Below are 26,327 nucleotides of genomic sequence, written 5' to 3'. Positions count from 1 at the left end.
TACAAGGAATATAGTGTTTTCTCATCTGCCATCTCATTTGATAGTTTTTCACAACTCTGGGAGGTACTATTATCTTATTTTACAAAAGAAAAATTTTGAGATGGCAGATAGCTAATCCCATCAGACACTTGGTGAGTGGCAAAGCTGGAACAAAATCACAGGTATTTTGGCTTCAGATTCCTGTGTTTTTCCAGAATACCTGAGTGCATGTCTATGCAGGTATGTATGTGTGCATGTGTAGACACACAAAACCCACTTTTTATAGGCATTTTTGTTTTTTTTTTTGAAACAGGGTCTTGCTCTATTGCCCAGAGCTGGAGTGTAGTGCTGCAATCACAGCTCACTGCAGCCTTGACCTTCAGGGCTCAAGCAATCCTCCCACCCCAGCCCTGGAGTAGCTGGGACCAGAAGTGCAGGCCCACCACGCAGAGTTAAATTTTACATATTTTGTAGAAATGGGGTTTCGTCATGTTGTCCAGGCTGGTCTCGAAATCCTGGGTTCAAGCCATCTGCCCAACTTGGCTTCCCCAAATGCTAGGATTACTGGCCTAAGCCACAGTAACTGGCAAGGTATTTCTTAAGAATAAATTGGGTGTTCCCTTCTTCCAACTCAGCCTATGATATTAAGGTGGTTCTCTTGTCAGCTCCTGAAAATTCAGGGCCAGAATTGAAATTTCCATCCAGAGTAGGCCTCATGAATTCATCAGCCATTTCTCGAGTGACTACTATTTGCCACGCAGCGTCAGGCACCATGCTGGGAGCTGGAATACAGCAGTGGACCATACAGGCCCTTAGCCACCAATACACACAGATTTTGTAAGAGTAACAGACAGTCTTAAAACCAGACCTTGACAAGTTTTGAAAGACTTTGACAAGGCAAATGAAAAAGGAGGCAAAAGAGGGCAGGCAGGTCAGGAGGATGTTTCCTAATCTCTATGCAAGGAAGGCAGGAAATAGCAATTTAACCAGGGAGGTAACCTAGGCAGAAAATTAATGACACATGCCTTCCTCTCCCTTTGCATTACCTCTTATTACCTCATGCCAGGCTGGAATTTGGGAAATCTTCTATTACAATGTAGTATATACATTATACATTAAATAAGATTATGCACATTACAAATAAAATTATTTCAAAATTAAGAAATTACACACAGTACAATTAAAATTAAATTTAATTTCAAAATAAAATAATTTTATTTGTGGTATTCTTTAGAGCACCAAACAATTCACATACATAATCTTCATTCTCATAGTCTATTAAGGTAAATATTACCTCCATTTTAGAGGTGAAGAAATTAAGGTTCAAAACAACTAACTTGGTGATGGCCATGTAATTTTTAAGAAGAACCTTGAGTCTAGCCCAAGAGTGACTGGAATTTCCTGTTCACTTACCACTATTCCAGCAGAATAGCACAGCAATTTCAATTTTGCAGTAAATCAGGGTTAATCATCCCAGAACTGTTTGATAGCAAAAGACTAAAAAAACTCAAGTGTCTACCAACAGTAGACAGGTTACATAAAATATAATGCATTTGCATAACACAATACATGCAACTATGTACAGGAAGCTCTGTATGTTCTCACAGGGAAAGTTCTCCAAGATAGATTGTTATGAAAAGGGCAAGTGCAGAACAGTGTATACAGTCTGATATCTGGGCAAGGATGAAAAAAGTGGGTAACACGTATCATTCATTATTGACTGATATTAGCAGGAATGAATACTGGGCAGATACACAAGAAAAAGAAAAGTGATCACCTGGGGTAAGTTGAGGGGTGGATTCTTTCTATTTATCTTTTTACTTCAAATTGTTTGAACCCTGTGAATGTAATACTTATTTAAAAAATTAAACACATTTTGTACTCAGAAGAACTTCCCCTCAATAATTTCTTTCTCTTCATTTTACCCTCCTTATCCCCCCCCCACACACGATGTAGAATGTTTTTAATAAAAAAATTTGCGGATGCAGAATCAATCAGTGATGTAGGAACATTGACACCATCCATCCACTTATTCCTTAGAATTGGTAGGTTTGGCAGGCACTCGGGATCCTGGCATCTCTCTGAAATGAGAAGTTTTTGCAACCTAAGAGAGAGAAGAAAAAGTAAATATATCTGGAAACCTCCTTCTTGGCCTTCCTTACACATACAGAAAAACTAACAGATCCTTTTCTTCATAATGAGTTAGCTTCTTTACAGGTACCAGCCCTTCTCAAGTTCTCAAATAACTCCCTGTGGTGTAAAAGGACCTATCCAGGCTAGACACTTCAATGTTGCTCTTCAGATAGGGTTGACAGATTTGGCACATTAAAAATACTGAATGTCCAGTTAAATCTGAATTTCAGATATACAGCATATATATATATATATATATTTAATGTATAGGATGTCTTATGTAGTATTTGAGTGTGCAGCGAGGGGCATACTTAAGCCATTATTTGTTGCCTGTTTGAAATTCAAATATAATTGGGTGTCCTGTATTTTATATGGTAAATTTATCCTCTGATTCCACCTGGAGGAGGCTAGTTAAGTGCACTTGAACTTATTAGCCCAGGGACACAAAATGTACACAGCCCAGTGCAATCCAATAGAATTTTCTGTGATGATAGACATGTTTTATGTGTGTGTATCCAATACAGTAGACACCAGTAACTTGAAATGTGGTGAGACTGAGAAACTGAATTTTTGATTTAATTATTTAAATTTAAAATATCACATGTGGCTAATGGCTACTGTATCAGAGAGCAAAGCTCTAAAAAGAGTAATGTATCTCCCTTCAATTTAGCAACTGGGATTTAAGATCTAGTGATGGCTAAAATGACACATAACTCAGGAATACAATCCTAAGTCTTTGTAGCTTAGATAGTGACTACTTCATTTTCGCACAAAAATGTTTTGTTGTCAACATAATCATTCTGGGTCTTTTCCCCCTGTATATACAAGATCTATTATATGGAAAGGATGTGAAGGACCAGGGTACAGGTAGATGTGAAGGTATAGGGTATAAGGTAAGGTAAAATTCTTCAACAAACTTATCCTAGTAGGTTAGAGTGTTAACTGAATAATCTCAGCATTAGAATATAGAAGCTGGGGTCGGGCACAGTGGCTGAGGCCTGTAAACCCAGCTATTTGGGAGGCTAAGGCAGGCGGATCACTTGAGGCCCGGTGTTGGAGACCAGCCTGGCCAACATCTGAAACTCCATCTACTAAAAATACAAAAACTAGCCAGGTGTGACAGCACGCACCTGTAATCCTAGCTAATTGGGAGGCTGAGGGAGGAGAATCGCATGAACCCGGGAGGCAGAGGTTGCAGTGAGCTGAGATCGTGCCACTGCACTCCAGCCTGGGCAACAGAGCTAAACTCTGTCAAGAAAGAAAGGGAGGGAGGGAGGGAGGGAGGGAGGAAGGAAGGAAGGAAGGAAAATAAAAGCTGGGAGGTTCCATTATCACAAAGCAAACATTAAGTGGATGAAACAGCACAAATTTGATCACACCCACCAGTTGTGTGACCATTTTCTTTCCATGATTTTAAGCAAACATCTATTAACCCTAGACCCAGAGTATATTAAAGAGAATTATTTTATGCATGATGCCAGCTAGCAGAGAACTGGCCCTTAAAAGAATTAACGATCTAGACAACTTAGAATTATCAGTATACATGATGTCTGGAAAGGTTAGTGTAGAAACTGGGAAAATGGTAAGAGTGTGGAAGACAAATGGGGTGTAATTCTAAACTTCACTGTGTTCCTAGTAGCTGGGTAAGGTGAGTAGGTAATGTATTAACAATGATTTATAGGAAGACATTTTCATACAGAAATTCAGATAATCACTCTGTGCATATCTGAAATATAATCATTTTTATATAGAAATTATTTCTGGGCTAAAAAGTATCTATTCTCTGGTTTATTTACCAGATACTTGGGTTCCCACTAAGTGTCAGGCCCTCTGCTAGATGCTGGGACGTAACAGTGAATGACTAGATCAGGTCCCTACTTTGTGGAGCTAGGTTTAATGGAAAGACGCAAACAACAAGGAATCTGATAAAACTTCAAACTGCATTTGAAAGAATCTAAACAGAATGAGTGATGGAACATAATTTGAGGTGGGTAATGGAGAAAGCTTACTTTTTTGTTTCTCTTTATACTTTAAAAAAATATACTTGCTCATTTTAACAGTTCACACAGAGACGTTTATAAAGGTTAACCTCTCCTCACCCCATTCTATTAGGTTGGTACAAACGTAATTGCAGTTTTTGCCTGTGAAAGTAATGGTAAGAACCACAATTACTTTTGCACCAACTTAGTTTCAGCTCTCTGAGATAATTAATGTGATAGGTTTTCTTCCATACAGTTCTCTATTTACTCTCATCAGTTGTGTGTGTGATTTTGTTTCACCGGATTATTGTTGTGGGTAGCTGTGTAACATTCCATAGTATAAATGGATGTCTCACTATGTCAACAGTACTCTTATTTATAGTTACTTAAATGTTTTATATGTATAATTAGTTTTGTTTTTTTTTTTTAAACAGTTTTTATTTGGTTTTTTTGTTTTGTTTTCAGACGGAGTCTCACTCTGTTGCCCAGGCCGGAGTGCAGTGGCACAATCTTGGCTCACTGTAACCTCTGCCTCCTGGGTTCAAGCTATTCTCCTGCCTCAGCCTACCGAGTAGCTGGGATTACAGGCATGTGCCACCATGCCTGGCTAATTTCTGTATTTTTAGTAGAGATAGGGTTTCACCATGTTGGCCAGGAGGGTCTCAAACCCCTGACCTCAAGTGATCCACTCGCCTCAGCCTCCCAAAATGCTAGAATTACAGGCATGAGTCACTGCACCCGACCTCTCGTGACAGTTTTGAAAGAGACCTTACATATGTAACCTTACCTAGTGGGGCCTTTATTCTATTGTTGACACTCTCCCTTTCCAAATGTCTATTAATAAAATTTAATAGACATTGCCAGGAAAACTTCTGAAAAATTATATGACAATGACAATTCTTCCTCATCCTTCACAGTCCTGAGTATTACTGGCTTTAGTGGTTGTCTATTCATAGGTAAGAAATGGTATCCCAGGCTAGGTGCGGTGGCTCACGCCTGTAATTCCAGCACTTTGGGAGCCTGAAGTGGGTGGATCATCTGAGGTCAGGAGGAGTTTGACACCAGCCTGGCCAACATGGTGAAACCCTGTCTCTACTAGTAATACAAAAATTAGGCTGGGTGCGGTGGTTCACGCCTGTAATCCCAGCACTTTGGGAGGCCGAGGCAGGCGGATCACAAGGTCAAGAGATCGAGACCATCCTGGCCAACCAACATGGTAAAACCCCATCTCTACTAAAAATACAAAAATTATCTGAGCATGGTAGTAGGCGCCTGTAGTCCCAGCTACTCGGGAGTCTCCAGCTGAGGCAGGAGAATCGCTTGAACCCGGAGGGGTGGAGGTTGCAGTGAGTCGAGATCACAGCACTGCACTCCAGCCTGGGTAGCTGAGCAAGACTCTGTCTCACAACAACAACAACAACAACAACAAAAATAGTATCCCTTTGTTGTATTAATATGTATAATTTTGAATTACTAGAAAGGTTTTTTGTTTCTTGTTTTTCATATGTATTGGCCATTTGAATTTAATACATGATATAAAATACCATTTAATCAGTTTTTATATTATGTTGTTTGTCTTTTTACTAACGTTTCCAGTTTGTCCTTGTAAATTGAGGTTACTAACCCTGTATATGTTTTGGAAATCCTTTATCCCAATTTATTGCTCTTTCTACAACTCTGTTTACATATATTCTGTCTTAGGCCACTTTTGGACCTATCTAGTTTGTGTCCTTTCCTATAATGGCTTTTGTGTTTCCTCCTCACTTAGTAAAGACACTCTCCCACCACCATTTCCAAACACATACACACACAAATTAATTTTTAATCCATTTAGGTAGGTTTATTTTAGATAGGCTTGTCTGAAACAGAGATAAGACCTGATGAGTGAAAATGAGCTCACCAGAAGAAAAATCAAAGAACAGGCATTTCCGAGACTGAGGCCAATAAGGTAAATGTCTTAAATCAGCAGAGTTTAGCTGCTTGATGGGAAAAGAGACCAGAGTGGTTGGAACAGCAAAGGAGAACAGCAGAAGAGGTGAACAGAGGTCAGAGGTGGTCACTGAGTGGGTCCTCAAGTCATGGTAAGGAGTATGGAGAATGAATTATTGAATATGTAGGTGACGTGACTCACAGGTAACTTTGGATTTCTAGAGATGAAGGAAATGTAGCAAGTGCCACTCTTAGAATGTTGATTTGAGTAAATGGTAGTGTCAGTTATTGAACTGGGAAGAACTGGAAGGGATAACAGGCTTAAGGAGCACAATGTTTATTCCTGTGTCTTGGAAGTGTTTATGGTGAAAGACCTATTAGAGCTCTAAATGGAGATGTCAAATGAAAATGTGGCTACACACATTTGAATTTCAGAAAAAAGGTCAGGCTGGAGATGTAAAATTGGAAGTTTACTGCATATAGACAGTCTTTGGAACCGTTGTATTGATGAATCTATTAACTAGACAGAACAAAGACTAGGGACCAGAACCAAGCTACAAGTTTCTAAAATTTAGAGCATAGTACAGTCTGGTCATTTTGAGGTGAATACTTAATGACAGAACAATTTGCTGAAGTGTAAATTTAGAGCCCTATACTTTCAGCTCTGATTATTAACGAATACAAGAAAGAATGGATATGGTTATCTGCCTGGTGTCTGTGAAATAATTTAAGCCAGGAAGAGATCCTCACCAGAAACTGACTATGCTGGCAACTTGGATTTTAGACTTCCAGCCAGTAGAATTGTTAGAAAATAAATGTCTACCGTTTAAGCCACCAGTCTGTAGTATTTTGTTATGGCTGCCCAAGCTGACTAAAACAGGTTTTGGTACCCAGACGTGGGATGCTGCAACAACAAATACCTAAACACGGGGAAGTGGCTTGGGAAACTGGTGATGGGTAAAGGCTAGAAGAGTTTCAGGTTCATACTAGAAAAAGCCAATTGTGAAGAGACTATTGATAGAAATATGGACATTAAAGGCAATTCTGGCAAAGGATCAGAAAGGAAGACAGCTGGAAAGAAAGCTTCCATTTTCATAGAATCTTAGATTTATAACGATCATGAATAGAATATGGTTAAATATGTTGGTTAAAATATGGAAATTAGGCCAGGCGTGGTGGCTAACGCCTGTAATCCCAGCACTTTGGGAGGCTGAAGGGGGCAGATCACGAGGTTGGGAGTTTGAGACCAGCCTGGCCAATATGGCAAAATCCCATCTCCACTAAAAATACAACAATTAGCTGGGCATGGTGATGCGCTCCTGTAGTCCCAGCTACTCCGGAGGCGGAGGCAGAAGAATTGCTGAAACCCGGGGCGGGGGGGGGGGGTGGAGGTTGCAGTGAGCCAAGCAAGATCGCACCACTGCACTCCAGTCTGGGAGACAGAGCTCCATCTAAAAAAAAAAAAAAAATTATATATATATATATATATATATATATATGGACATTAAAGGCAACTCTAGTGAGGACTCAGATGAAAATGAGGGACAGGTTATTGGAAACTGTAGAAATCGCTGTTCTTGTTATAATGTGTCAAGAACTTGGCTGAATTACGCTCTAGTGTTTACTGGAAAGAACTTACAAGCAGTAAAACTGGATATTTAGCAGAAGAGATGTCTAAGAAAAGTATTGAAGGTGTGGTTTAGGTCCTCCTTACTGCTTATAGTAAAATGTGAAAGGAAATAGCTGAAATAAAGAAGGATTTTTTTTTTTTTTTTTTTTTTTGAGACGGAGTCTTGCTTTGTCGCCCAGGGTGGAGTGCAGTGGCTCACTCAGGATCTCAGCTCACTGCAAGCTCCGCCTCCCGGGTTTTTACGCCATTCTCCTGCCTCAGCCTCCCGAGTAGCCGGGACTACAGGCGCCCACCACCTCGCCCGGCTAGTTTTTTGTATTTCTTAGTAGAGACGGGGTTTTACCGTGTTAGCCAGGATGGTCTCGAACTCCTGACCTCGTGATCTGCCCGTCTCGGCCTCCCAAAGTGCTGGGATTACAGGCTTGAGCCACCGCGCCTGGCCAAAGAAGGAATTTTTAAGCAAAACACAATCATAACTTGGAGATTTGGGATAGATTTCTCAATCTATAGTGCAAACATTGAGAAAGCTTTTCTTGAAGAGGTATGGTTGAACAATCTTTTCTTTTTCTTTTTTTTTTTTTAATTTTTGAGACAGGGTCTGGCTATGTCATCCAGGCTGGAATACAGTGGCACAATCTCAGTTCAGTGCAACCTTTGCCTTTAGGCTCAAGCAATCCTCCCACCTCAGCCTCCCAAGTAGCTGGGACTACAGGAGCTCATCACCATGCCCAGCTAATTGCACTACCACACCCTGGCTAATTTTTTGTTGCTGTTTATAGATATGGGGTTTTGACATGTTGCCCAGGCTGGTCTCTAACTCCTGAGTTCAAGTGATCTGCCCTCCTCAGTCTCCCTAAAGTGTTGGGATTACAGGCTTTCGTGAAACATTGAGCCTGACCTGAACAACCACTTGATAAAGAGATAATAGGTGTGACACAAGGATTTAATCAGCCATCTCAGCACAAGCTAGGAAGAGAGATGAGATTATTCCAGCGGAGACACTGCCAATTTGAACTAAAGTAGGCAGCAAAAACAGAAAGGAACAAAGGAAGGTTGTCGACTTTTTGAATTCTATAGAACAGGATCATAGAGCTATCTGGCTGTCAATGTGTACTATTCTTTAAGAAAAGGAAAGACTGACCCACCAAAGGCAATTTATGAGATCATTAGGGGTGCCACTTTTTTTTTTTTTTTTTTTTGAGGTAGACTCTCACTCTGTCACCCAGGCTGTAGGGCAGTGGTGCGATCTCAGCTCACTGCAATCTCCACCTCCCAGGTTCAAGGGATTCTCCTGCCTCAGCCTCCCAAGTAGCTGGGATGACAGACTAAATCTGTAGCCTGCCAAGTAGCGTGCCTGCCACCACACCCAGCTAATTTTTGTATTTTTAGTAGAGATGGGGTTTCACCATGTTGGTCAGGCTAGTCTGGAACTCCTGACCTCAAGTGATCCACTCTCATTGGCCTCCCAAAGTGCTGGGATTACAGGCAGGAGCCACCGGGGCTGCCACTTTGATCTAAGACTCAGAGAGTATAGATGGGATAAGGTGGGGGTGGGAACAGATAGTCAAGGCTGACTCTACCTCAAAGGTAGGGTAGAGAAGATGACTACCATCTTCTTCAAAGATGCCTTGAAGAACTGGGCAGGAGAGTCCCTCACAGATGGCTGCCTGGGCGGGACCCCACCAAACTGAAAGAGCGAGACTTCAGGTAGGGCAGATGGAGTAGGCCACCCACAGAGCCAGAGGTGACACTGCGAGAGCACTGGGCCTGGAAGTCAGGGCATCAAGCCAAAGAGGGTTTTTCTTAAGACCGAACATAATTTGCCTTGCCAGGTTTTGGACTTGATTAGGACACATTACACCTTCCTTCTTTCCTATTTCTCCATTTTCCAATGGGAATGTCTATTATGCCTGTTTCACCATTGTACCTCAGAAGCATGTAACATTTCTGGTTTCAGCTGGAAAGGAATTTTGTCTCTGAATGAATCGCACATTGAGTCTCACCCATAACCTGATTTAGATGATTTTTTAGATGACACTTTGAACTTTAGAATTGATGCTAGAATGAGTTAAGACTTTCAGGGGGCTGTTGGGATGGAATAATTTTTTTTTTTTTTTTTTGAGGAGTCTAGCTCTGTTGCTCAGGCTGGAGTGCAGTGACATGATCTCAGCTCATTGCAAGCTCCGCCTCCCGGGTTTATGCCATTCTCCTGCCTTAGCCTTGAGTAGCTGGGACTACAGGGGCCCGCCACCAGGCCCGATTCATTTTTTTGTGTTTTAGTAGAGACGGGGTTTCACCGTGTTAGCCAGAATGGTCTCAATATCTTGACCTTGTCATCCACCCGCCTTGGCCTCCCAAAGTGCTGGGATTACAGGCGTGAGCCACTGTGCCAGGCGATGGAATAAATTTTTTGTATGGGAGAAGGACACACATTTTGGCAGGCCAGGGACAGAATGTTATGGACTAAATTGTGTCCCCCAAAATTCATTTATTAAAACTCTAAACCCCAATGTGACTGTATTTGGAGATAGGGCCTTTAGGAGGTACATAAAACTAAAGGTCATAGGATAGGGCCCTAATCCCACTGGGGCTGGTGTCCTTATAGAAGGTAAGGAGACACTTAGAGCTCATTCTCTACTCAGGAAGCAAGGAAACACTATATAAACACACAGTGATGGCAGCTGTCTGTAAGCCAGGAACAGATTCTCACCATACACTATGTTGGCACCTTGATCTTAAACTTCCAGGCTCCAAAGTTTGAGAAAACGAATTTCCATTCCAAGCCTCTTAGATATGGGAAAAAATATTCTGTTGTTTAAGTGATCCAGTCTCCGGTATTTTGTTATGGCAGCCTGAATAGGCTAAGACAATGAAGGATGTGGTAAAACTTTAGGTCCCAACCACATACCAAAGAGGCTGAAATTTAGCACACTTTCTTCTTTCAACTGTAGGCAATGTGCACAAGTTCTAAATCCTAAGACATGTTGGCTCCTTTACTCTGCCCAAACTACAAATCAAAATCAAACACCTGTAATATAATAACATCCAATGAAGTTCTGACACTTCTTTAACATGACTACACTAATTCAATGCCAGAAAATTAATTTTATTTTGAAATCTACGTGCCATATTCCAATTTCTGTTTAAGGTGCAATGGTTATATTTATCCTTTTTAATATAGATTTATCAGGCTGGGCGTGGTGGCTCACACCTGTAATCCTAGCACTTTGAGAGGCTGAGGTGGGTAAATCACCTGAGGTCAGGAGTTTGAGAGCAGGCTGGTGAACATGGTGAAACCTGTCTGCAGTATAAATACAAAAATTAGCTGGGCATGGTGGTGCACGCCTGTAGTCCCAGTTACTAGGGAGGCTGAGGTAGGAGAATTGCTTGAACCTGGGAGCATGAGGTTGCAATGAGTGGAAATCGCACCAATATACTCCAGCCTGGGTGACAGAGCAAAATAATAAATACATAAATAAAATAGATTTATCAGTTTATCAATAATATAGTTTTTTTTTCTAGGTGTAAATATAGGTAATGACTGTCTTTTAGTACATTTTCTCATGATGCTCCTCTTACTTGGTTTGGTACAATATTAAGTGTTGAAATAGAGAATCTTGTCGCTACATATGAACCCTTATTCCATTTGCTCATCTCCAATACACATGGGAAATTCTCAAATTGCTAATAATCTTATGATACACATGATCTTATGATACATATTTAACAGGAATATATAAATTTATAATTATAATTTAGGATCAACAGATGGCAAACCTTTAGAAGGTTTGTATTTAACCTTAAAATACAATTTTTTAAAATTGGTTATAAAATTTCTAATACTTTCTTTTTTGTGACCTCAAGGGGAAAATATAATTCTTATAAAAAATAGTTCAAATGATTTACAGAATACAAAAAGTGAACAGAGATGATGGATGAATTAAAGGAAAGGATATTGCTCCATAGATTATTTGGAAATTTAAAAAGGGAATTTACAACTGCTGATTTTGTGTTAAACTGATCTGCTTTGTTCAGGATATCTTATGTACCAAAAAATGATTTTATCTCAGCCTCACATCTCAGTAAATTCCTGAGATAAACTTTTGTCCCTGGTGCCTTTGGTAATTGGGAGACCTCTAGGTTTAGCATTCTCATCCACTCGCCCCAATTTAAATAGTCCTCCCCAGGGCCATTCAGGCAAGGTAGATGAAAACTTGCTCAAGAGTTGGAATCCAATTTAAGCTACCGAAATTCACTGCTCAATAGAGAATTTTCCCCAGAAGTAACTAGGGCTTTTGGATATAATAGTGGCTTTTCAAAGTAGAAGGTAAAGTATTTCCGAGATAAGGAGACAGGACAGAGCTATGAGGAATGTCCTTTGTTTAGGGAGTAGGCCCTTAGCAGTACCTCTTAGGTATGAACTGGTTAACTGGCACCTTCTGTTTCTCTGAAGTTTCCAGAACAAACTGCCAATGCAATTTGGATTTTCAGAGTAGATTTTTTTGTTGTTGTTGTTACTTTTTTTTTTTTCTTGGAGACAGTCTCACTCTGTCATCCAGGTTGGAGTGCTGGAGTGCAGTGGTGCCATCTCGGCTCACTGCAACCTCCCCCTATGTTCAAGTGATTCTCTTGCCTCAGTCTCCCGAGTAGCTGGGACTATAGGCGTGCACCAGCATGCCCAGCTAATTTTTGTATTTTTTTAGAGATGGGGTTGGTTTTTTAAATTGAGATGGAGTTTCACTTTGTCGCCCAGGCTGCAGTGCAGTGGCATGATCTTGGCTCACTAAAACCTCCACCTACTGGGTTCAAGTGATTCTTCTGCCTCAGCCTCCTGAGTAGCTAGGACTACAGGCACCTACAGGTGAACCCCACCATGCCTGACTAATTTGTGTAGTTTTATTAGAGACAGGGTTTCGCCATGTTGGCCAGGTTGGTCTTGAACTCCTGACCTCAGGTGATCTACCCACCTCAGCCTCCCCAAGTGCTGGGATTACAGATGTGAGACACCATACCTGCCTTAGAAGACATTTTCTATTGGAAAGAGAAAACACGATTAGCAACCTATTAGTGTTTAATACTTAATGTCTTCCTTAGTAATAAACTAAGTCTAGAACAAAGTGCTTCCTGGCTGCCTAGTCATTGATTCATTCGGTTCCACATTTTCTTAATGCCCAACCACCAAGTGTCTCTTGTATGCCAAGTTCTATGCTGATTATCAGTAATTGAATAAGAGGGGGTCTAGATCTTAAGTATTGCTTAAGATGAAAGCCTCTAGGTTAACAAACTTAACACAATGTTTCACTACTAAACAGACCAAATACAAAATCTTGTTATTGGTGCCCAGAGAGAATTGAAATTCAAGTTTTCTCTCTCTCCTTTTCTCACTCACCACAATAAGTCAGTTGCGTCAAGTCCTGTAGCTCTTTACTGAGCCATCTTCTCACCTGTCCCCTTGTTTTTCATTTGTCACACCCTAAATAAAGATTGTACTGGCTTTTTTTCCTGGATTTACAGTGTTAATACATTGTCAAGATTTACCTCTTCATGTAGATTCCCTGGGGAAAATTACCTTTCCTCCTTCCCTTAAATTCTTCAGAGAGGTTAGAAAGCCATTAGTAACATTCTGGTATGTGGACAAAGTTTACCCATTATGTATGGATGTTTTACTCTTTTTATTTTTCTGACAATAATCTCTTAAGGAGGTGTGGTTATAGAATAGCCAGCTGTTATAAGTACTGTTTTTCTGGCCTTGGAACTTTTTTAAAGCTGTTTCTTAGTTTGCTCATCTCAAAATTCGGAATAAGGATAAAACCTATTTCTAAGATTGTTGGATTAAATGAATTAACATACTGGAAGCTCATGAAATTTGCCTGGCACACAGTAGTGCCTAATAAACCATCTCTCTTATTTAGCCTGTTGTCTGATTTCAGAATCTACACTTGCTGAGCCAGATTCTTTTCATTTCAAGGTGAGCAAAAGCATGCAAGGAAGAGAAGGAGGCAGGAAGAAATTAAGCCCTAGGCCAAGGTCACACACCGATTGGGAGCTGGAATCAAAGACAATTTGGCCTGGGAATGAAAAGGATTCCAAGGCCCATATAAAGCAGTTCCAACCTTAAGATCCAAATTCTCGGACATACAGGAAATGCTAGGGGGAAAAATCCGGTCCTCTCAGCCCAAGAGCCATATGAAACCAGACCTTCCTCAAATCTGATGACTCTCAGCCCAACTGCCCATTTGAATCGTTGTAATTTAAAAATATCCTCGGAAAATTCTAACATGTGGCTATCAAAGGTGATCACTTGCTTTTATGCCACTTTGTTTTCTTCCAAACGGGACATCCAACCCTTTTCCTTTGAGGGTAGTTGTAGGGAAAGGAGTGGGTGGAAGGAGGAAAGAGCGGAAAAGGCTGGACCCGCCCCAAGCTGGTGTCAGTATCTGGGAAGTGGGAGGAGCGTCAGCAGTAAACAGCCTCTGCTTGGATTATTATCTCCTGCCCACACACTCAGATTTGAAGACTCGAAACAAAAAATGCAAAACGTTTCAGTGGAATTCCAGAAGCGTTCGACTAAACGACTGGGGTCTGTTTGGCCAGTCTGAGGAGCTGGGCGCTGAGGCGTAGGCAAGACTCAGCCCGCCTAGACTTCCCTGCCCACTTAATTCCGATCAAAGTAGAAACCAGCCGGGCGCGGTGGCTCACGCCTGTAATTCCAGCACTTTGGGAGGCAGAGGCCGGCGGATCACCTGAAGTCAGGAGACCAGCCCGGCTAACATGGTGAAACTCCGTTTCTACTAGTGGCGGGCGTCTGTAATCCCATCTACTAGGCAGGCTGAGGCTGAGGCAGGAGAGTCGTCTGAAACCGTGAGGCGGAGTTTGCATGCCGTGAGTCAAGATCGCGCCACTGCACTCCAGCTTGGGCAACAAGAGCAAAACTCCATTTCAAAAAAGCAAACAGATTTCAAAAAGCGCAGAAACCGAGATCCGGAAGAAAACCTCGGCGAGACTCAGAATCCAGGAAAACAGGTCCCTAGAAATTTGCCCACGGTCCCAGATCTCCATTTCTTGTGAGTGGGGCAGCTGTTACCAGACAGAAGCAAAGGTTTTCTTTTTTGCAGACGGTGTCTCACTCTGTTGCCCAGGCTGGATGACAGTGGCACGGTCTCGGCTTACTGCAACCTCCCCTTCCCTCCCACCTCAAGCGACTGTCCTGAGTCAGACTCAAGAGTAGCTGCAATTGAAAGGTATGTGCCACCACGCCCGACTAGTTTTTGTAATTTTTTTTAGAGACGAGTTTCATCATGTTGGCCAGGCTAGCGTCGAACTCGTGACCTCAGGTGATCCGCGCCCCTCGGCCTCCCAAAGTGCTAGAATTAGAGAGGTGAGCAGAAAGCAAAGGCTTTTGAGTGGCCACAGGCCCCAGTCTCCTTTTCTGGCTGTGCTGGAAACCTAGACGCTTGAGTCTCTTAAAATAAAACAGCACGTTGCGTGTCAGGCATCGTTCTAGAGTAGAGACATTAGTCTGTTTTTTAGACACCTTTCAACTTTCTGGTTAACTTTTAGACAGTATACTTTGCACTTTAGCAGGAATGGAACCTAGAAGTTTAACAGAATTAAGAAAATGAGGCTGCCTACAGCCTAAATTGAGAACAAAATAGAAGGGGGACTAGTCGGAGGGCCGAACGAGGTTATCGTCACGCTACAGTTTTGCCTTGAATTTACATTTTAAAAGCAATTAGTTTTTAGATCACCAGGTATCCCTGGCATGTAAACTAATTAGGCACCAACTATGGTCGATCTTACAAAACACTAGACTAGTTAGTTAGAATATAATGATAGCACATGCGAACATTAGATCCTAACTGACCTAATAGACCAACCTTTAGTAACACCGTTCTCCAAAACACTGGAAAGCAAGAATACACTTTGCTCCCGATTGAGATAAAATTAACTTACCTTAGTGCTTTTTTTCCTCGTACGTACAAGCAGTGAGATTAGCTCTTCCTCTGAAACGGTAGGGGGGCTCTGAAAAGAGCCTTTGGGTTTGATAGCGTTTCCGGAAGCTCAGATGCCTGTCAAATCACTTGCCCTTGGCCTTGTGGTGACTCTCGGTTTTCTTAGGCAAAAGCACCGCCTGGATGTTAGGAAGGACGCCGCCCTGAGCAATTGTCACCCGGCCTAGCAGCTTGTTGAGCTCCTCGTCGTTACGGATGGCCAGCTGCAAGTGGCGCGGGATGATGCGGGTCTTCTTGTTGTCGCGAGCCGCGTTGCCGGCCAGCTCCAGGATCTCGGCAGTCAGGTACTCCAACACCGCCGCCAGGTACACCGGCGCGCCTGCCCCGACCCGCTCTGCGTAATTGCCTTTGCGGAGCAGGCGGTGCACTCGGCCCACCGGGAACTGGAGACCAGCACGAGAAGAGCGGGATTTCGCTTTGGCGCGAGCTTTGCCTCCCTGCTTACCGCGTCCAGACATCTCAATAACACAAAACAGCACCAAAACAAGCAGTCCAAGCTCAGAAGAAAACAAACAAAATCGAGAAATATGTAAAACATGGCTGCTTTTATAGGTAGTTGCTGGGGAGTAAATCCGACTTTTCGATTGGTCCGTAGCAAATACTAGTCAGGTAGCCAATAGAAAAGCTGCACTTTCATACCTCATTTGCATAGCTCGGCCCACGGATGACAACTCTGCAGTTTGTCTTCCAATTAACTAAGAGGTACTCTCCATCCCTCATTAGCATAAAAGCCCTATAAGTAGCAGAAATCCGTTGTTTACTTCTGACACATTTCTGGTGTTAAAGATGCCTGAGCCAGCCAAGTCTGCTCCCGCCCCGAAGAAGGGCTCCAAGAAGGCGGTGACCAAGGCGCAGAAAAAAGATGGGAAAAAGCGCAAGCGCAGCCGCAAGGAGAGCTACTCTGTGTATGTGTACAAGGTGCTGAAGCAGGTCCACCCCGACACCGGCATCTCTTCCAAGGCGATGGGGATCATGAATTCTTTCGTTAACGACATATTTGAGCGTATCGCGGGGGAGGCTTCCCGCCTGGCGCATTACAACAAGCGCTCCACCATCACCTCCAGGGAGATACAGACTGCCGTGCGCCTGCTCCTTCCCGGAGAGCTGGCCAAGCACGCGGTGTCGGAGGGCACCAAGGCCGTCACCAAATACACCAGCTCCAAGTAAACTTTTCAAGTAAGCGTCTTAACACTTAACCCCAAAGGCTCTTTTAAGAGCCACCCACATACCCACTAAAAGAGCTGTGGCCAGACGCCAAATTTTTATTTGGCGGTGGAAGAGTATTAGGGATTGGAGAAGGGGGGGACAAGTACTGCAACTTAGAGAGGGACAAAGGGGCCTGAGCCTGGAAGAAACCAGCCACTAAAAATGGGTTTGGGGTCAATTCGTTGCGCTTAAATTTAAAATGGAGACAAGCGGCCATTTTGCTAACCCCGCGTTCCCGGAAGAAACCTCAGGCTCGCGTGGGTTTCGGACCCAGTTGTCTGTCCCTGTTTACGTCGCCTGGATCAACGGCTGCCGTAAGGTCATAATTTCGCCATCAGTTTCTAGCCAATAGGTTGTCCTGTCATTTTTAATATTAACCAATCGAGAGAAAGCTGGTTTGAAGCCCTTATTTACATAGCGGACCGGAGTGGAAACCTGGGGAGTAACTGGCTAAGGAAGGACACCCCCTCTGTTTTCGTGGCGCACACCTTCGTAATATACTGAAGGCTGTGTCTCCTTGGTTTCCAACTGCCCCGGTAATAAAGTCCTTCAACATAATACGTGTCGGTTTTGATAAGAGTAAGGCAGTAAGAACCTAAAGATGTAAGCACCGCGCCAGATGTTGCTTCATACATTTTATTCTATTCAACTGGTTTATTCAAGATTCAAACCAAATTTTACTTGAATCCCAGTGCTCAGCCATAAATGGTGTGTTGCCTGATTGAAACTTAAAATCTCTGTAGGGGGCTTGTAACATGCAGAAAAGGTTGAAAGTTGCTTTAGAAGAAGCCAACTCTAACTTGGGTAAATTGACAAGCATTCCAACACTGAACTGAAGGCCAGTAAGGACTAGGCGCTGGTTGGGAGAATGAAGAGGAGACGCCATTAAACTTAGCACATAACACTGTGTCTCCTAGAAGACCTTACCTTCCTAGACAACTGCAGGCCGCTTTATGGCCTGGGAAATACCACATTCCCTTAAGTATTTTACTCATGGTCTTTTCCAGGCAAAGATTTTAAGATGAAAGTTTAGAAGTAGTTTACCTATCTTTTTATTCAAGTCTAGAACACGTTTGTAGCACCTTGAAGTGAAGTTTGCTTTCTCCATTAAAAACTGGGAATATACAATAAATAAAATTAGTGTTAAAGCAGATTTTTACAAATTTAAATACCGTGTAATTTAGGTTACAAAGTTATTTAACATAAGGACTGTGTGATCTTAAATCTGCAATTTCTTTCACAACTGGAAAATAAACTAAGGCCTCTCTCGGTGTTAGACAAGGTCTTATAGTTGAACCCTGCTGTGCAATCACAGGCTGCCTTGCCTAGATAACTTATCTGAGAAATTCTGATGAGAAATGAAATTTCCAGAGTCCCTCACAAGTAAATTTTCTTCTTCTTCTTCTTTTTTTTTTTTTTTTTTGAGACGGAGTTTCGCTCTTATTGCCCAGGTTGGAGTGCAATGGCGCGATCTTGGCTCACAGCAACCTCCACCTCCCGGGTTCAAGCCATTCTCCTGCCTCAGCCTCCGGAGTAGCTGGGATTACAGGCATGCGCCACCACACCGGGCTAATTTTGTATTTTTACTAGAGACGAGGTTTCTCCATGTTGGTCTCCAACTCAGGACGTCAGGTGATCCGCCCACCTTGGCCTCCGGAAGTGCTGGGATTACAGGTGTGAGTCCCCGCGCCGGACCTAAATTTATTTTTTTATGCCTCTAATGGACCTGGTCAAGGACCTATTCACATTCAGACTGACCTCTCTTCTACCTGTCAACTAACTAATCAGTGTAACCAAAATCTGCAAGCAAAATTCACTATTCCCAAGCTGATTCTTTCCCCGCCTTTTCCCCTTTCTCTTACGTAAATTATGTTTTTGCGTGTGTTAGATGAAATAATTCTATTGCTTGTTCTCTCTTCTGTACAAGTACACAGTAAGCAAATCATTAACTTCTTGGTCATTTATTTCTGAATTTTCCACCAAGACAGTGTTTATGTGAGTCATACAGTAAGAACCAACAGAAATGTGTGTCGTGGAAACATCTTGTCTAGCCCTGAACCCTTTGAGTTTTCTGTTCACATTCCTTTGGCTTTTGCATCCTGAAAGTTTATCGTCCGCGATAAACTTTGGTTATTCTATTTGAACTTGGCTGATTGGTTGCATATTGGTAGCAGTAGTAGAATTTGAATTATGGTTTTCTGGTCACATCATTAAGTGATTAGTCAGTGGAGAGGACAGGAAATCTGGTTTATTTATTAACCTTTTTTTGGGGTGTTTTTGTTTGAAGATGTCGATATTCTTTCTGAGAACACAAGGTTAGAGAGTTGGTGTTTTTCTTTCTGGCTTTATATGGGATTTGATGTTTTGTGCTTGTATGCCTCTTTCTACCTTCGAAAACTTGTCTTTTTTGAGTCCAAATAGTTGTCGATATCTGCAAAACCAGTATTCCTGTGTTAAGATGATATGAATATGAAATAGCTGCCCTGTTGTAACTTTTGACTTTAAGAAAGTGTTAAGACTAACAGGAGACAAAAAGGAAATCAAGGAAACCGAATGTCTGGTCTCAGTAACTGCTATGCCAAAGGCTCTACAACTTATTATTAATTTTACTAATTTCACATTATTGCCCCTTCAGGTTCTTTAAGTAAGGTTAGAGGATAGAAGAAACATCATGGTGTTACAAATTGGACTATTGAGTCAGGAAAAAAAAGATTGCTTTCAATATCTGAATAAAACAAAGATTTAATATTTTCTAAACCTTAATGAGTTTATTGTAAGCGATATGACACTGGAAACTAGAATTTTTTACTGAACTGAGGATCAGAGAATTATTCATATTTTCAGCAATGGTGCCACCTGAGGGACATCTGATCTTGATTACATACCTTTATTTCTTTAACTGATCAACATACTAAATAGAAAACCTATGGCTCTGTTTTTAATCCACTTTAAATTCTGTTGTATTAGCACGGTTAGCTTTTCTAATTGGCAATAAGATTGGGACTATCTTTTTTTTTTTTTTTTTTTTTTTTTTTACACAGACTTTTGCTCTGTCGCCCAGGCTGGGGTGCAGTGGCACAATCTCAGTTAACTTCAACCTCCGCCTCCCGGGTTCTAGCGATTCTCCTGCCTCAGCCTCCCCAGTAACTATGATTACAGGCACACCACCACGCCTGGTTAATTTTTGTATTTTTTTTTTTTTTTTTTTTTTGAGATGGTTTAGTAGAGATGGGGTTTCGCCATGGTGGCCAAGCTGGTCTCGAACTCAGGTGATCCACCTCAGCCTCCCAAAGTGATGTCATTACAGGCATGAGCCACTGTGCCCAGAAAAGACTATCTTATTTTATGAATTTAAATAACTGTGAAATTATCCACTTCAGGGAATTAATTAATTATAATGTAATCTTAAATTTTAGTTGGCTTACATAAAGACTTAAAATACATCAATTTAAATAAAAATTCATTTGTCTAAAAAAAATTAAAAATTTTCCTTGTGCTTTAAATGTGCTACCTGTTTAAGTTGTAACTCAGAGAAAAGAAGTTTAACTGTGAGTTTCATTAGTGTTCTTAGTTAACAGGTTAAAGTATTTAAAAAAAAAAAAAATACTTCACAATTTTTACATAACTTAAAAATGTTAATACTTTTTTATTAGGTATGTTCTTTTATAGGGAAAATATATAATATATCTAATCAAGATTATTTTTTGGACAAATTGGCTTAATAATTTCATTTTAAAAATGGCTCCTTATCATAATGTAAAAATAATATTAGTATAATATTATAGTATACACAAGTTTAGGGTTTATTTTCTAAAAAACAAAAACTAATTTAATTTGAGTGTACTATATTTCTTCCACTAGCTGTACTGGTGAGATGAGTTAACATCACTTTATTTATATTTTAAAATTGTAAATTATTCATTGAACCAAATTAAATCATAATAGATAATGTCATTTGAAAAAATGGAATTAAATTTTATGCTACTAATTATAAGGATTCAATGTGTGAGCTTAAGTACTGAATTCACAATGTGTGATAACTTTAAGAATTTAGATGAATATTATTAAATTGAGTAAATTAATGCTTAATCTTTGGATACCTGGACAATTTCTAAATTGGAGGGTACAAAATACAAATCACAAAAACCTGTGTAGTTTATGCAAATAACATTTTTACACAGTTTTGAATAACCATTGATAAACAGATAAGAGAACATACGATAGCCTTAGAATAGATACTCTTGCTTTTGCCACTTTAGATTTGTAAATCACGTACTGTATACCTGTGGGCCTAGAGGACCATGCAGGTTTTGGATGACTGCCTCTGTTTTCTTCATGCCTATGAGGGAATACAATTGCCTGCTTTATTTAAGGGCTATGGTTAATCCAAACAGCTCTGACTCTACCAAGCACTGTAGCTACAGAGAAACACAAGTAAGCATTCAAGATAATGACTACCTTGAGCCTTTACTTATTTAAAAAGTTGTTACTGTTTGTTAATGTGGTACATTCAATTTACTGTGGATTGTCACTCTAAAATAAGACTTCAATCTTTTTCTTATTTTTATATAGGTATGATTTATATTCATATCTTAATGTAATAGCCAATCTTCTCTGACATTATAACAATGCTGGAACCTCCATTTTCAGTACTTCAAACAACAAATACTGCTTTTATACTTCAGAGCAGATGGATATGTGCTTCCCAGTGTAAACCCATTTGGAATCCCACTGAGATATACACTGTCACTGAAAATACAGTTCTGAGATTCATTAAAAGACCTCCAGAATTCTGGAAGTGGGAAGTTTCCTCTTCAAAGTCTACAGATGAAGATTAGGTCTGAAAGAGATAGCTTCTTCCTTCTTTTACCTGTGGTATTATTCTGTTTTGTCCTTTTCTCCATTATCTGTCTTACCAGTTATTAAATTTTGATCTGGCCCTCCCACGTATTAAAAAACAAAGAAATAAACAAATCTCAGTTATATTTTACTATGAGAATGGCATGCTAACTTTTTGCAGGTTTGTAACAAGGACCTTTATACCTTGACTAAAAGTTCCTAAACAAGAATGTTTACTAGATAATTTATTTAAGAATGTTTACTAGATAATTTATTTCTGCGTATGGCCCACATTTGAGTCAAAAAAATCAATTAGGAAAAATGAACCTGTTTAATTAAAGTTGACCAAACTGATCTCTGAGACGTATTCGTCTAACTAAGACAAGCCAATTAAATTCTTGGAGACAATTTGGACTTTAAGGAATTCTTATAATATTTGCAATTACCCTCATAACTTTTTTTTTTTTTGCCCTACTTCTCTGCTTCTCTAATATGCAAATAATTAAATGATGTTACAAAGCCACTGTCAATAAATAAATAAATAAATAAATAAACAAACTCACATGGTTATACTTGCTCCTTTATGAGCTATTATTACCAAGAATGGAGGAGTTGAAAAACTCTGGTACCAGAAATCATGAAGACATGGCCTACCTAACATGGAAATGTTGATTGTCAGTGAAAAATATTACACAGAGATAGCCACAGTGCTGCACAGCCAATCTTAAGTGTTTCTAGAGAATCAGTAATTGTTTTCTTTTAACAGTATTGGTTTATATAAGAAGAGACTATCCATACTAAACTCTTTTCTACTGAAAATAATGGGCAAACATAACATCCTATTCCTAGACAGTTTGGTGTTTTTTTCTCACATTTCTATTTTATAAACCATCTTTTTAAAATACTTTGTTGAGTGAGATCAGTCCATTGCTTGATATACCCTGTGCACAAGTAAATAGTATGCCAATAATTAAATGTCTTTGAGTCACAGTTTAACCAACTCAACTACCCTGAGCCTATAGAGTGGTAATAATTGCCCTACTCATAAAGATGAGGTGAGGATTAAATGAAATAGCAACTATAGAACACTAGTTCTGGACATGGTATCATGTTACTAAAATGGCTGCACAGCATTGCTCAATGATGACAAAAAGTGAAGCCTTTGGAGACAAACTCCAAGTTTGACTCCCAGATCACCACATATCAGCTGTGGGACTCTGAGGCAGGTCATTTAATCTCTCTGTGCATTAGTATCCTTCTCTATACGTTATGGGTGATGGTAATACCACCTACTTTCTAGAAATATGTGAGGATTAAAGATCCTTAATGCATATAAACCACTGTGTTTACTGCTGTTTGACAAATTTTATTTATAACCATCTTGATACTCCTAAAAGGACTTGAAGCAGCTTATGACTGATAACTTTGGTAGGAGTTGGCCTTCTATACATTATAAGAATTTCATAAGTTATTTGATATAAAAATGCCAGTTGATCATAATATGTTTACCTGGGTCCAACATGTTGAGAAAAAATACCCTTTTTTTTCCCCGCTTATATGAAATTAGCTCTCTAGGCATATTCCTAAGGACTTAAATCCTTCAAGGTTAGATCAAATGGAACCTTAGGACAATGACTAGGTTATGTTCATCTTTTAAAAGCATACAGAAATTCAAGAGCTAGAGGGTGTGGCTTTACTGCACAGGCTCACTATCCAACAGCTGTGCTACCTGGGAAACTTAACCTCTCTGTGACTTAATTTCCTCATCTATAACACAAGGAGAATGACAGCAGGTGTCTCATAAAGTTGTTGTAACAACTAAATGCCTTGGTATCTATTATGTGAAGTGCCTAAAACACTGCCTGGCAGAGAGCAAACATCCAATGAACTTTAGCCATCATCATTATCATTGTTTTCAGAGTCAAATATAATATCTCATATCTGATAAATTACAGAAGTGAATCAATCACTCTCTCTCTTTTCTCCAGGGGAGACAACAGCTTTTAGACACATCTTTTCCAACAGTCGTCACTGCTGGACACTGTTTCATCTTGCAAATAAACCAATGAGAATGAGTGATCCTAAAAGAAGATAAATGGAGGTATTTTGAACAATCAAAAAAAGACCAATGAACACCTGGCTAAGAAAAATTAGGTTGTTTTTTTCTATGTATAAAACTATTAAAATGTTCTTCATAGACATTTATGAAATGAGAAACATAAAGACAAAATTAAAATAACTTCTAGTATCTCCTATTCTTTTTATATGTATAGCATATATGTTCATATTCATATATATTTATATCTCACATCATGTATCATATATAAAATAAATTTAGATGCAAATGATATATATATTTAGATAAATATACTTAGAAACATTTTTTATGGATGTATAATTTATGGATACACTGATAATTATGTATTCGTTATTGACTATTTTAATTGATTCCCATTTTATGCATTATAGATTGTAAAGCTCACACATCTTTCTACATAAATCTTTGTTCAAATATTATTTCCTAAAGATAGACTTCATGAAGTGGAAATACTAAATCAAAGGTGAAAAACATTTTCTAAGGTTCTTAACATGTACATTGCCAAATTGCTATCAGCATCATGCCAATTTATAATCCCACCATAATATGGAAATTCCTGTTTTATAGCACTCATATTTACAATAGATTTTTAAAAGCATTGTTAACCTAATAGGCCCCCAAAAAGAAAAAAAATTGAAATTACATTTCTTTATTTTAATGACTTTATTAGTGAGGGTCATTTTTCCCATATTTCTTGTTAGCCATGACCCTATTAGAAATAAACTGTGCTACAAAATAATAAACATGATATCAATCATTCCATGGGAAGGCACTATATAAAGAATAATACCTTAGGTTAAGGCCAAATAAATAATATTTATCAGGTGCTTCTTCTGCGGAGGACTCTGAAGGGATACTAAACTGCACTTAGCTGCATGCAACTGAAACTACTGTTACCTACATTGTCTCTTATAAACATTATAACTACTCTTTGAGAAAGTGTTTACTATGGACTGAATTGTCTCCCCATCCCCCCAAATTCGTATATTGAAGCCGTAAGCCCCAATATGACTCTATTCCTAGACAGGACTTATAAGAGGTAATTAAGGTTAAATGAGGTTATTAGGATGTGTTCCTAACTGGACAGGATTGGTGGCCTTATAACAAGAGGAAGATTCTGTACTTCCAAATTAAATTATTTTTTTAAAAAAAGAGAAAGAGAGCTCTGCACACATACTGAGGAAAGGCTATGTGAGCTCACTGTGAGAAGGTAGCACTCTACAAGCCAGCAAGAGAGCCCTCACCAGAATCCAGCCATGCTATACTCTGCTCTGAGACTTCCAGTTTCCAGAACTGTGATAAAATTTTATTGTTTAAACCACACAATCAATGGTATTTTGTTCTGGCAGCCCAAGCCAACTAAGACAGCATCATTGCTGTCACTTACAGACAAGAAAACTAAGACTAGGAGAGATAAAAGTTAAACTTGTCCAAGGTCACAAAGGCCAGAAACAAGTGAGGTGAGAAGTTGACCTTGTTCTCCTCAATCCCAGGTCAGGACTCCTCAACTCCACATGTAGATAGCCACCTCACAGTCAACAGCCAAATGTCCCCAGAGTCAGCATTAGACCAAGATGTCTCACCAGGAGAGAAATGCCTCATCTTGAATAAATATATTCTAACAACTTACCCATGTAAAACATTGAACCTCATGAAAAACAAAAATGCAAAGTATGTACAAAACTGTTTACCACTTAACTGACAGTGATATAAAGCTTAATGATATCTTTATAGTCTTGGAGGGGTTTGTATGTGTTGAAACAGGTGCTCATGCACTGCTGATAGACTGTAAATTGGTCCTAGAGAGAAAAATAAATAAACTGGAAGGAGATATGCTGTATGCTTACTTTTTTTTAATGGAAAGATATGAGATATACCTGGAAATTTGATTGGCCATGCATCTATTTCTTCAATGGGTATGCACAGTTGAGCTGTTCCCATGTACCAGGCACTGTAATGGGACAATTGCACATGACAGACAAAAATTTTAGCCTTATGAAGTCGACATGCTCATGGAGAGGTGCCACCCACTAAACTAATATTTATATATCAATTATGGATACATTGGGCCACATTTTACAGAAATTCACTTCAGTGGATTAGCCAGAAAGGGATTTGTTTTTCTCGATTGGCAAGAAGGCTAGGGTGGTTTGTTGGGGGCTGTCAGGAGCTGTCTAGGCTGCCCAAGTATGCAGGTCTCTTCTATCATCCTGTGTTAGCTATCTTCCATATAGCTTTCAACCTCATGGTCATATGCAGCATGTCTAGGGGTCATATCTATGTTCCATGCAGGAAAAAAGGCTAAAGGCAAAGGGAAGTAGGCATGTACCATCTTAATTCACACCTTGGTTTTCAGAAAATTTAAGAAGAAAGACTTTCTGCTTTTTTCTGACTATTCTGTATTCTGGATTACAATGCAACAGAAACATCACCCTAAATTCTAATGTTTTTCTCTCCTTGTTTTTGAAAACTGACTCACTAGCCTCCAAGTGGCTTGGAAAAATTATTTCAGTCATCCAGTA

The 26,327-nt window shown here is 39.9% G+C and overlaps 2 protein-coding genes and 1 non-coding gene across 3 annotated transcripts; 2 read left to right on the top strand and 1 right to left on the bottom strand.

The window, feature by feature from the left end:
- Positions 1 to 1,154: 1,154 nt before the first annotated feature.
- LOC101018547 (histone H2A type 1-C) lies at positions 1,155 to 16,204 on the bottom strand. The gene is made up of 2 exons (XM_003897168.2): positions 15,604 to 16,204; positions 1,155 to 2,083 (listed from the first exon to the last, which is right to left on the bottom strand). Exon 1 carries the CDS (start codon positions 16,118 to 16,120, stop codon positions 15,728 to 15,730), a length of 393 nt encoding a protein of 130 aa, XP_003897217.1. The 5' UTR covers positions 16,121 to 16,204; the 3' UTR covers positions 1,155 to 2,083; positions 15,604 to 15,727.
- A 182-nt stretch (positions 16,205 to 16,386) lies between these two features.
- Positions 16,387 to 16,884, top strand: LOC110740355 (histone H2B type 1). The gene has a single exon (XM_021937055.1). It carries the CDS (start codon positions 16,449 to 16,451, stop codon positions 16,827 to 16,829), a length of 381 nt encoding a protein of 126 aa, XP_021792747.1. The 5' UTR covers positions 16,387 to 16,448; the 3' UTR covers positions 16,830 to 16,884.
- A 3,265-nt stretch (positions 16,885 to 20,149) lies between these two features.
- Positions 20,150 to 25,634, top strand: LOC103883544. The gene is made up of 2 exons (XR_002521482.2): positions 20,150 to 21,706; positions 23,696 to 25,634. It is a non-coding gene; the product is annotated as an uncharacterized LOC103883544 (transcript).
- The last annotated feature ends 693 nt before the right edge of the window (positions 25,635 to 26,327 follow it).

This window comes from Papio anubis, chromosome 6, assembly GCF_008728515.1.
Source record: "Papio anubis isolate 15944 chromosome 6, Panubis1.0, whole genome shotgun sequence".
In the NCBI taxonomy this organism is placed as follows: domain Eukaryota; kingdom Metazoa; phylum Chordata; class Mammalia; order Primates; family Cercopithecidae; genus Papio; species Papio anubis.
Note: the sequence above shows the minus strand (reverse complement) of the source record. Positions and strands in the feature narration are given on the sequence as shown.

What these genes read in the sequence shown, in the direction of transcription:
- LOC101018547 (XM_003897168.2), bottom strand. Translation starts at nt 16,120, where the DNA reads ATGTCTGGACGCGGTAAGCAGGGAGGCAAAGCTCGCGCCAAAGCGAAA.
- LOC110740355 (XM_021937055.1), top strand. Translation starts at nt 16,449, where the DNA reads ATGCCTGAGCCAGCCAAGTCTGCTCCCGCCCCGAAGAAGGGCTCCAAG.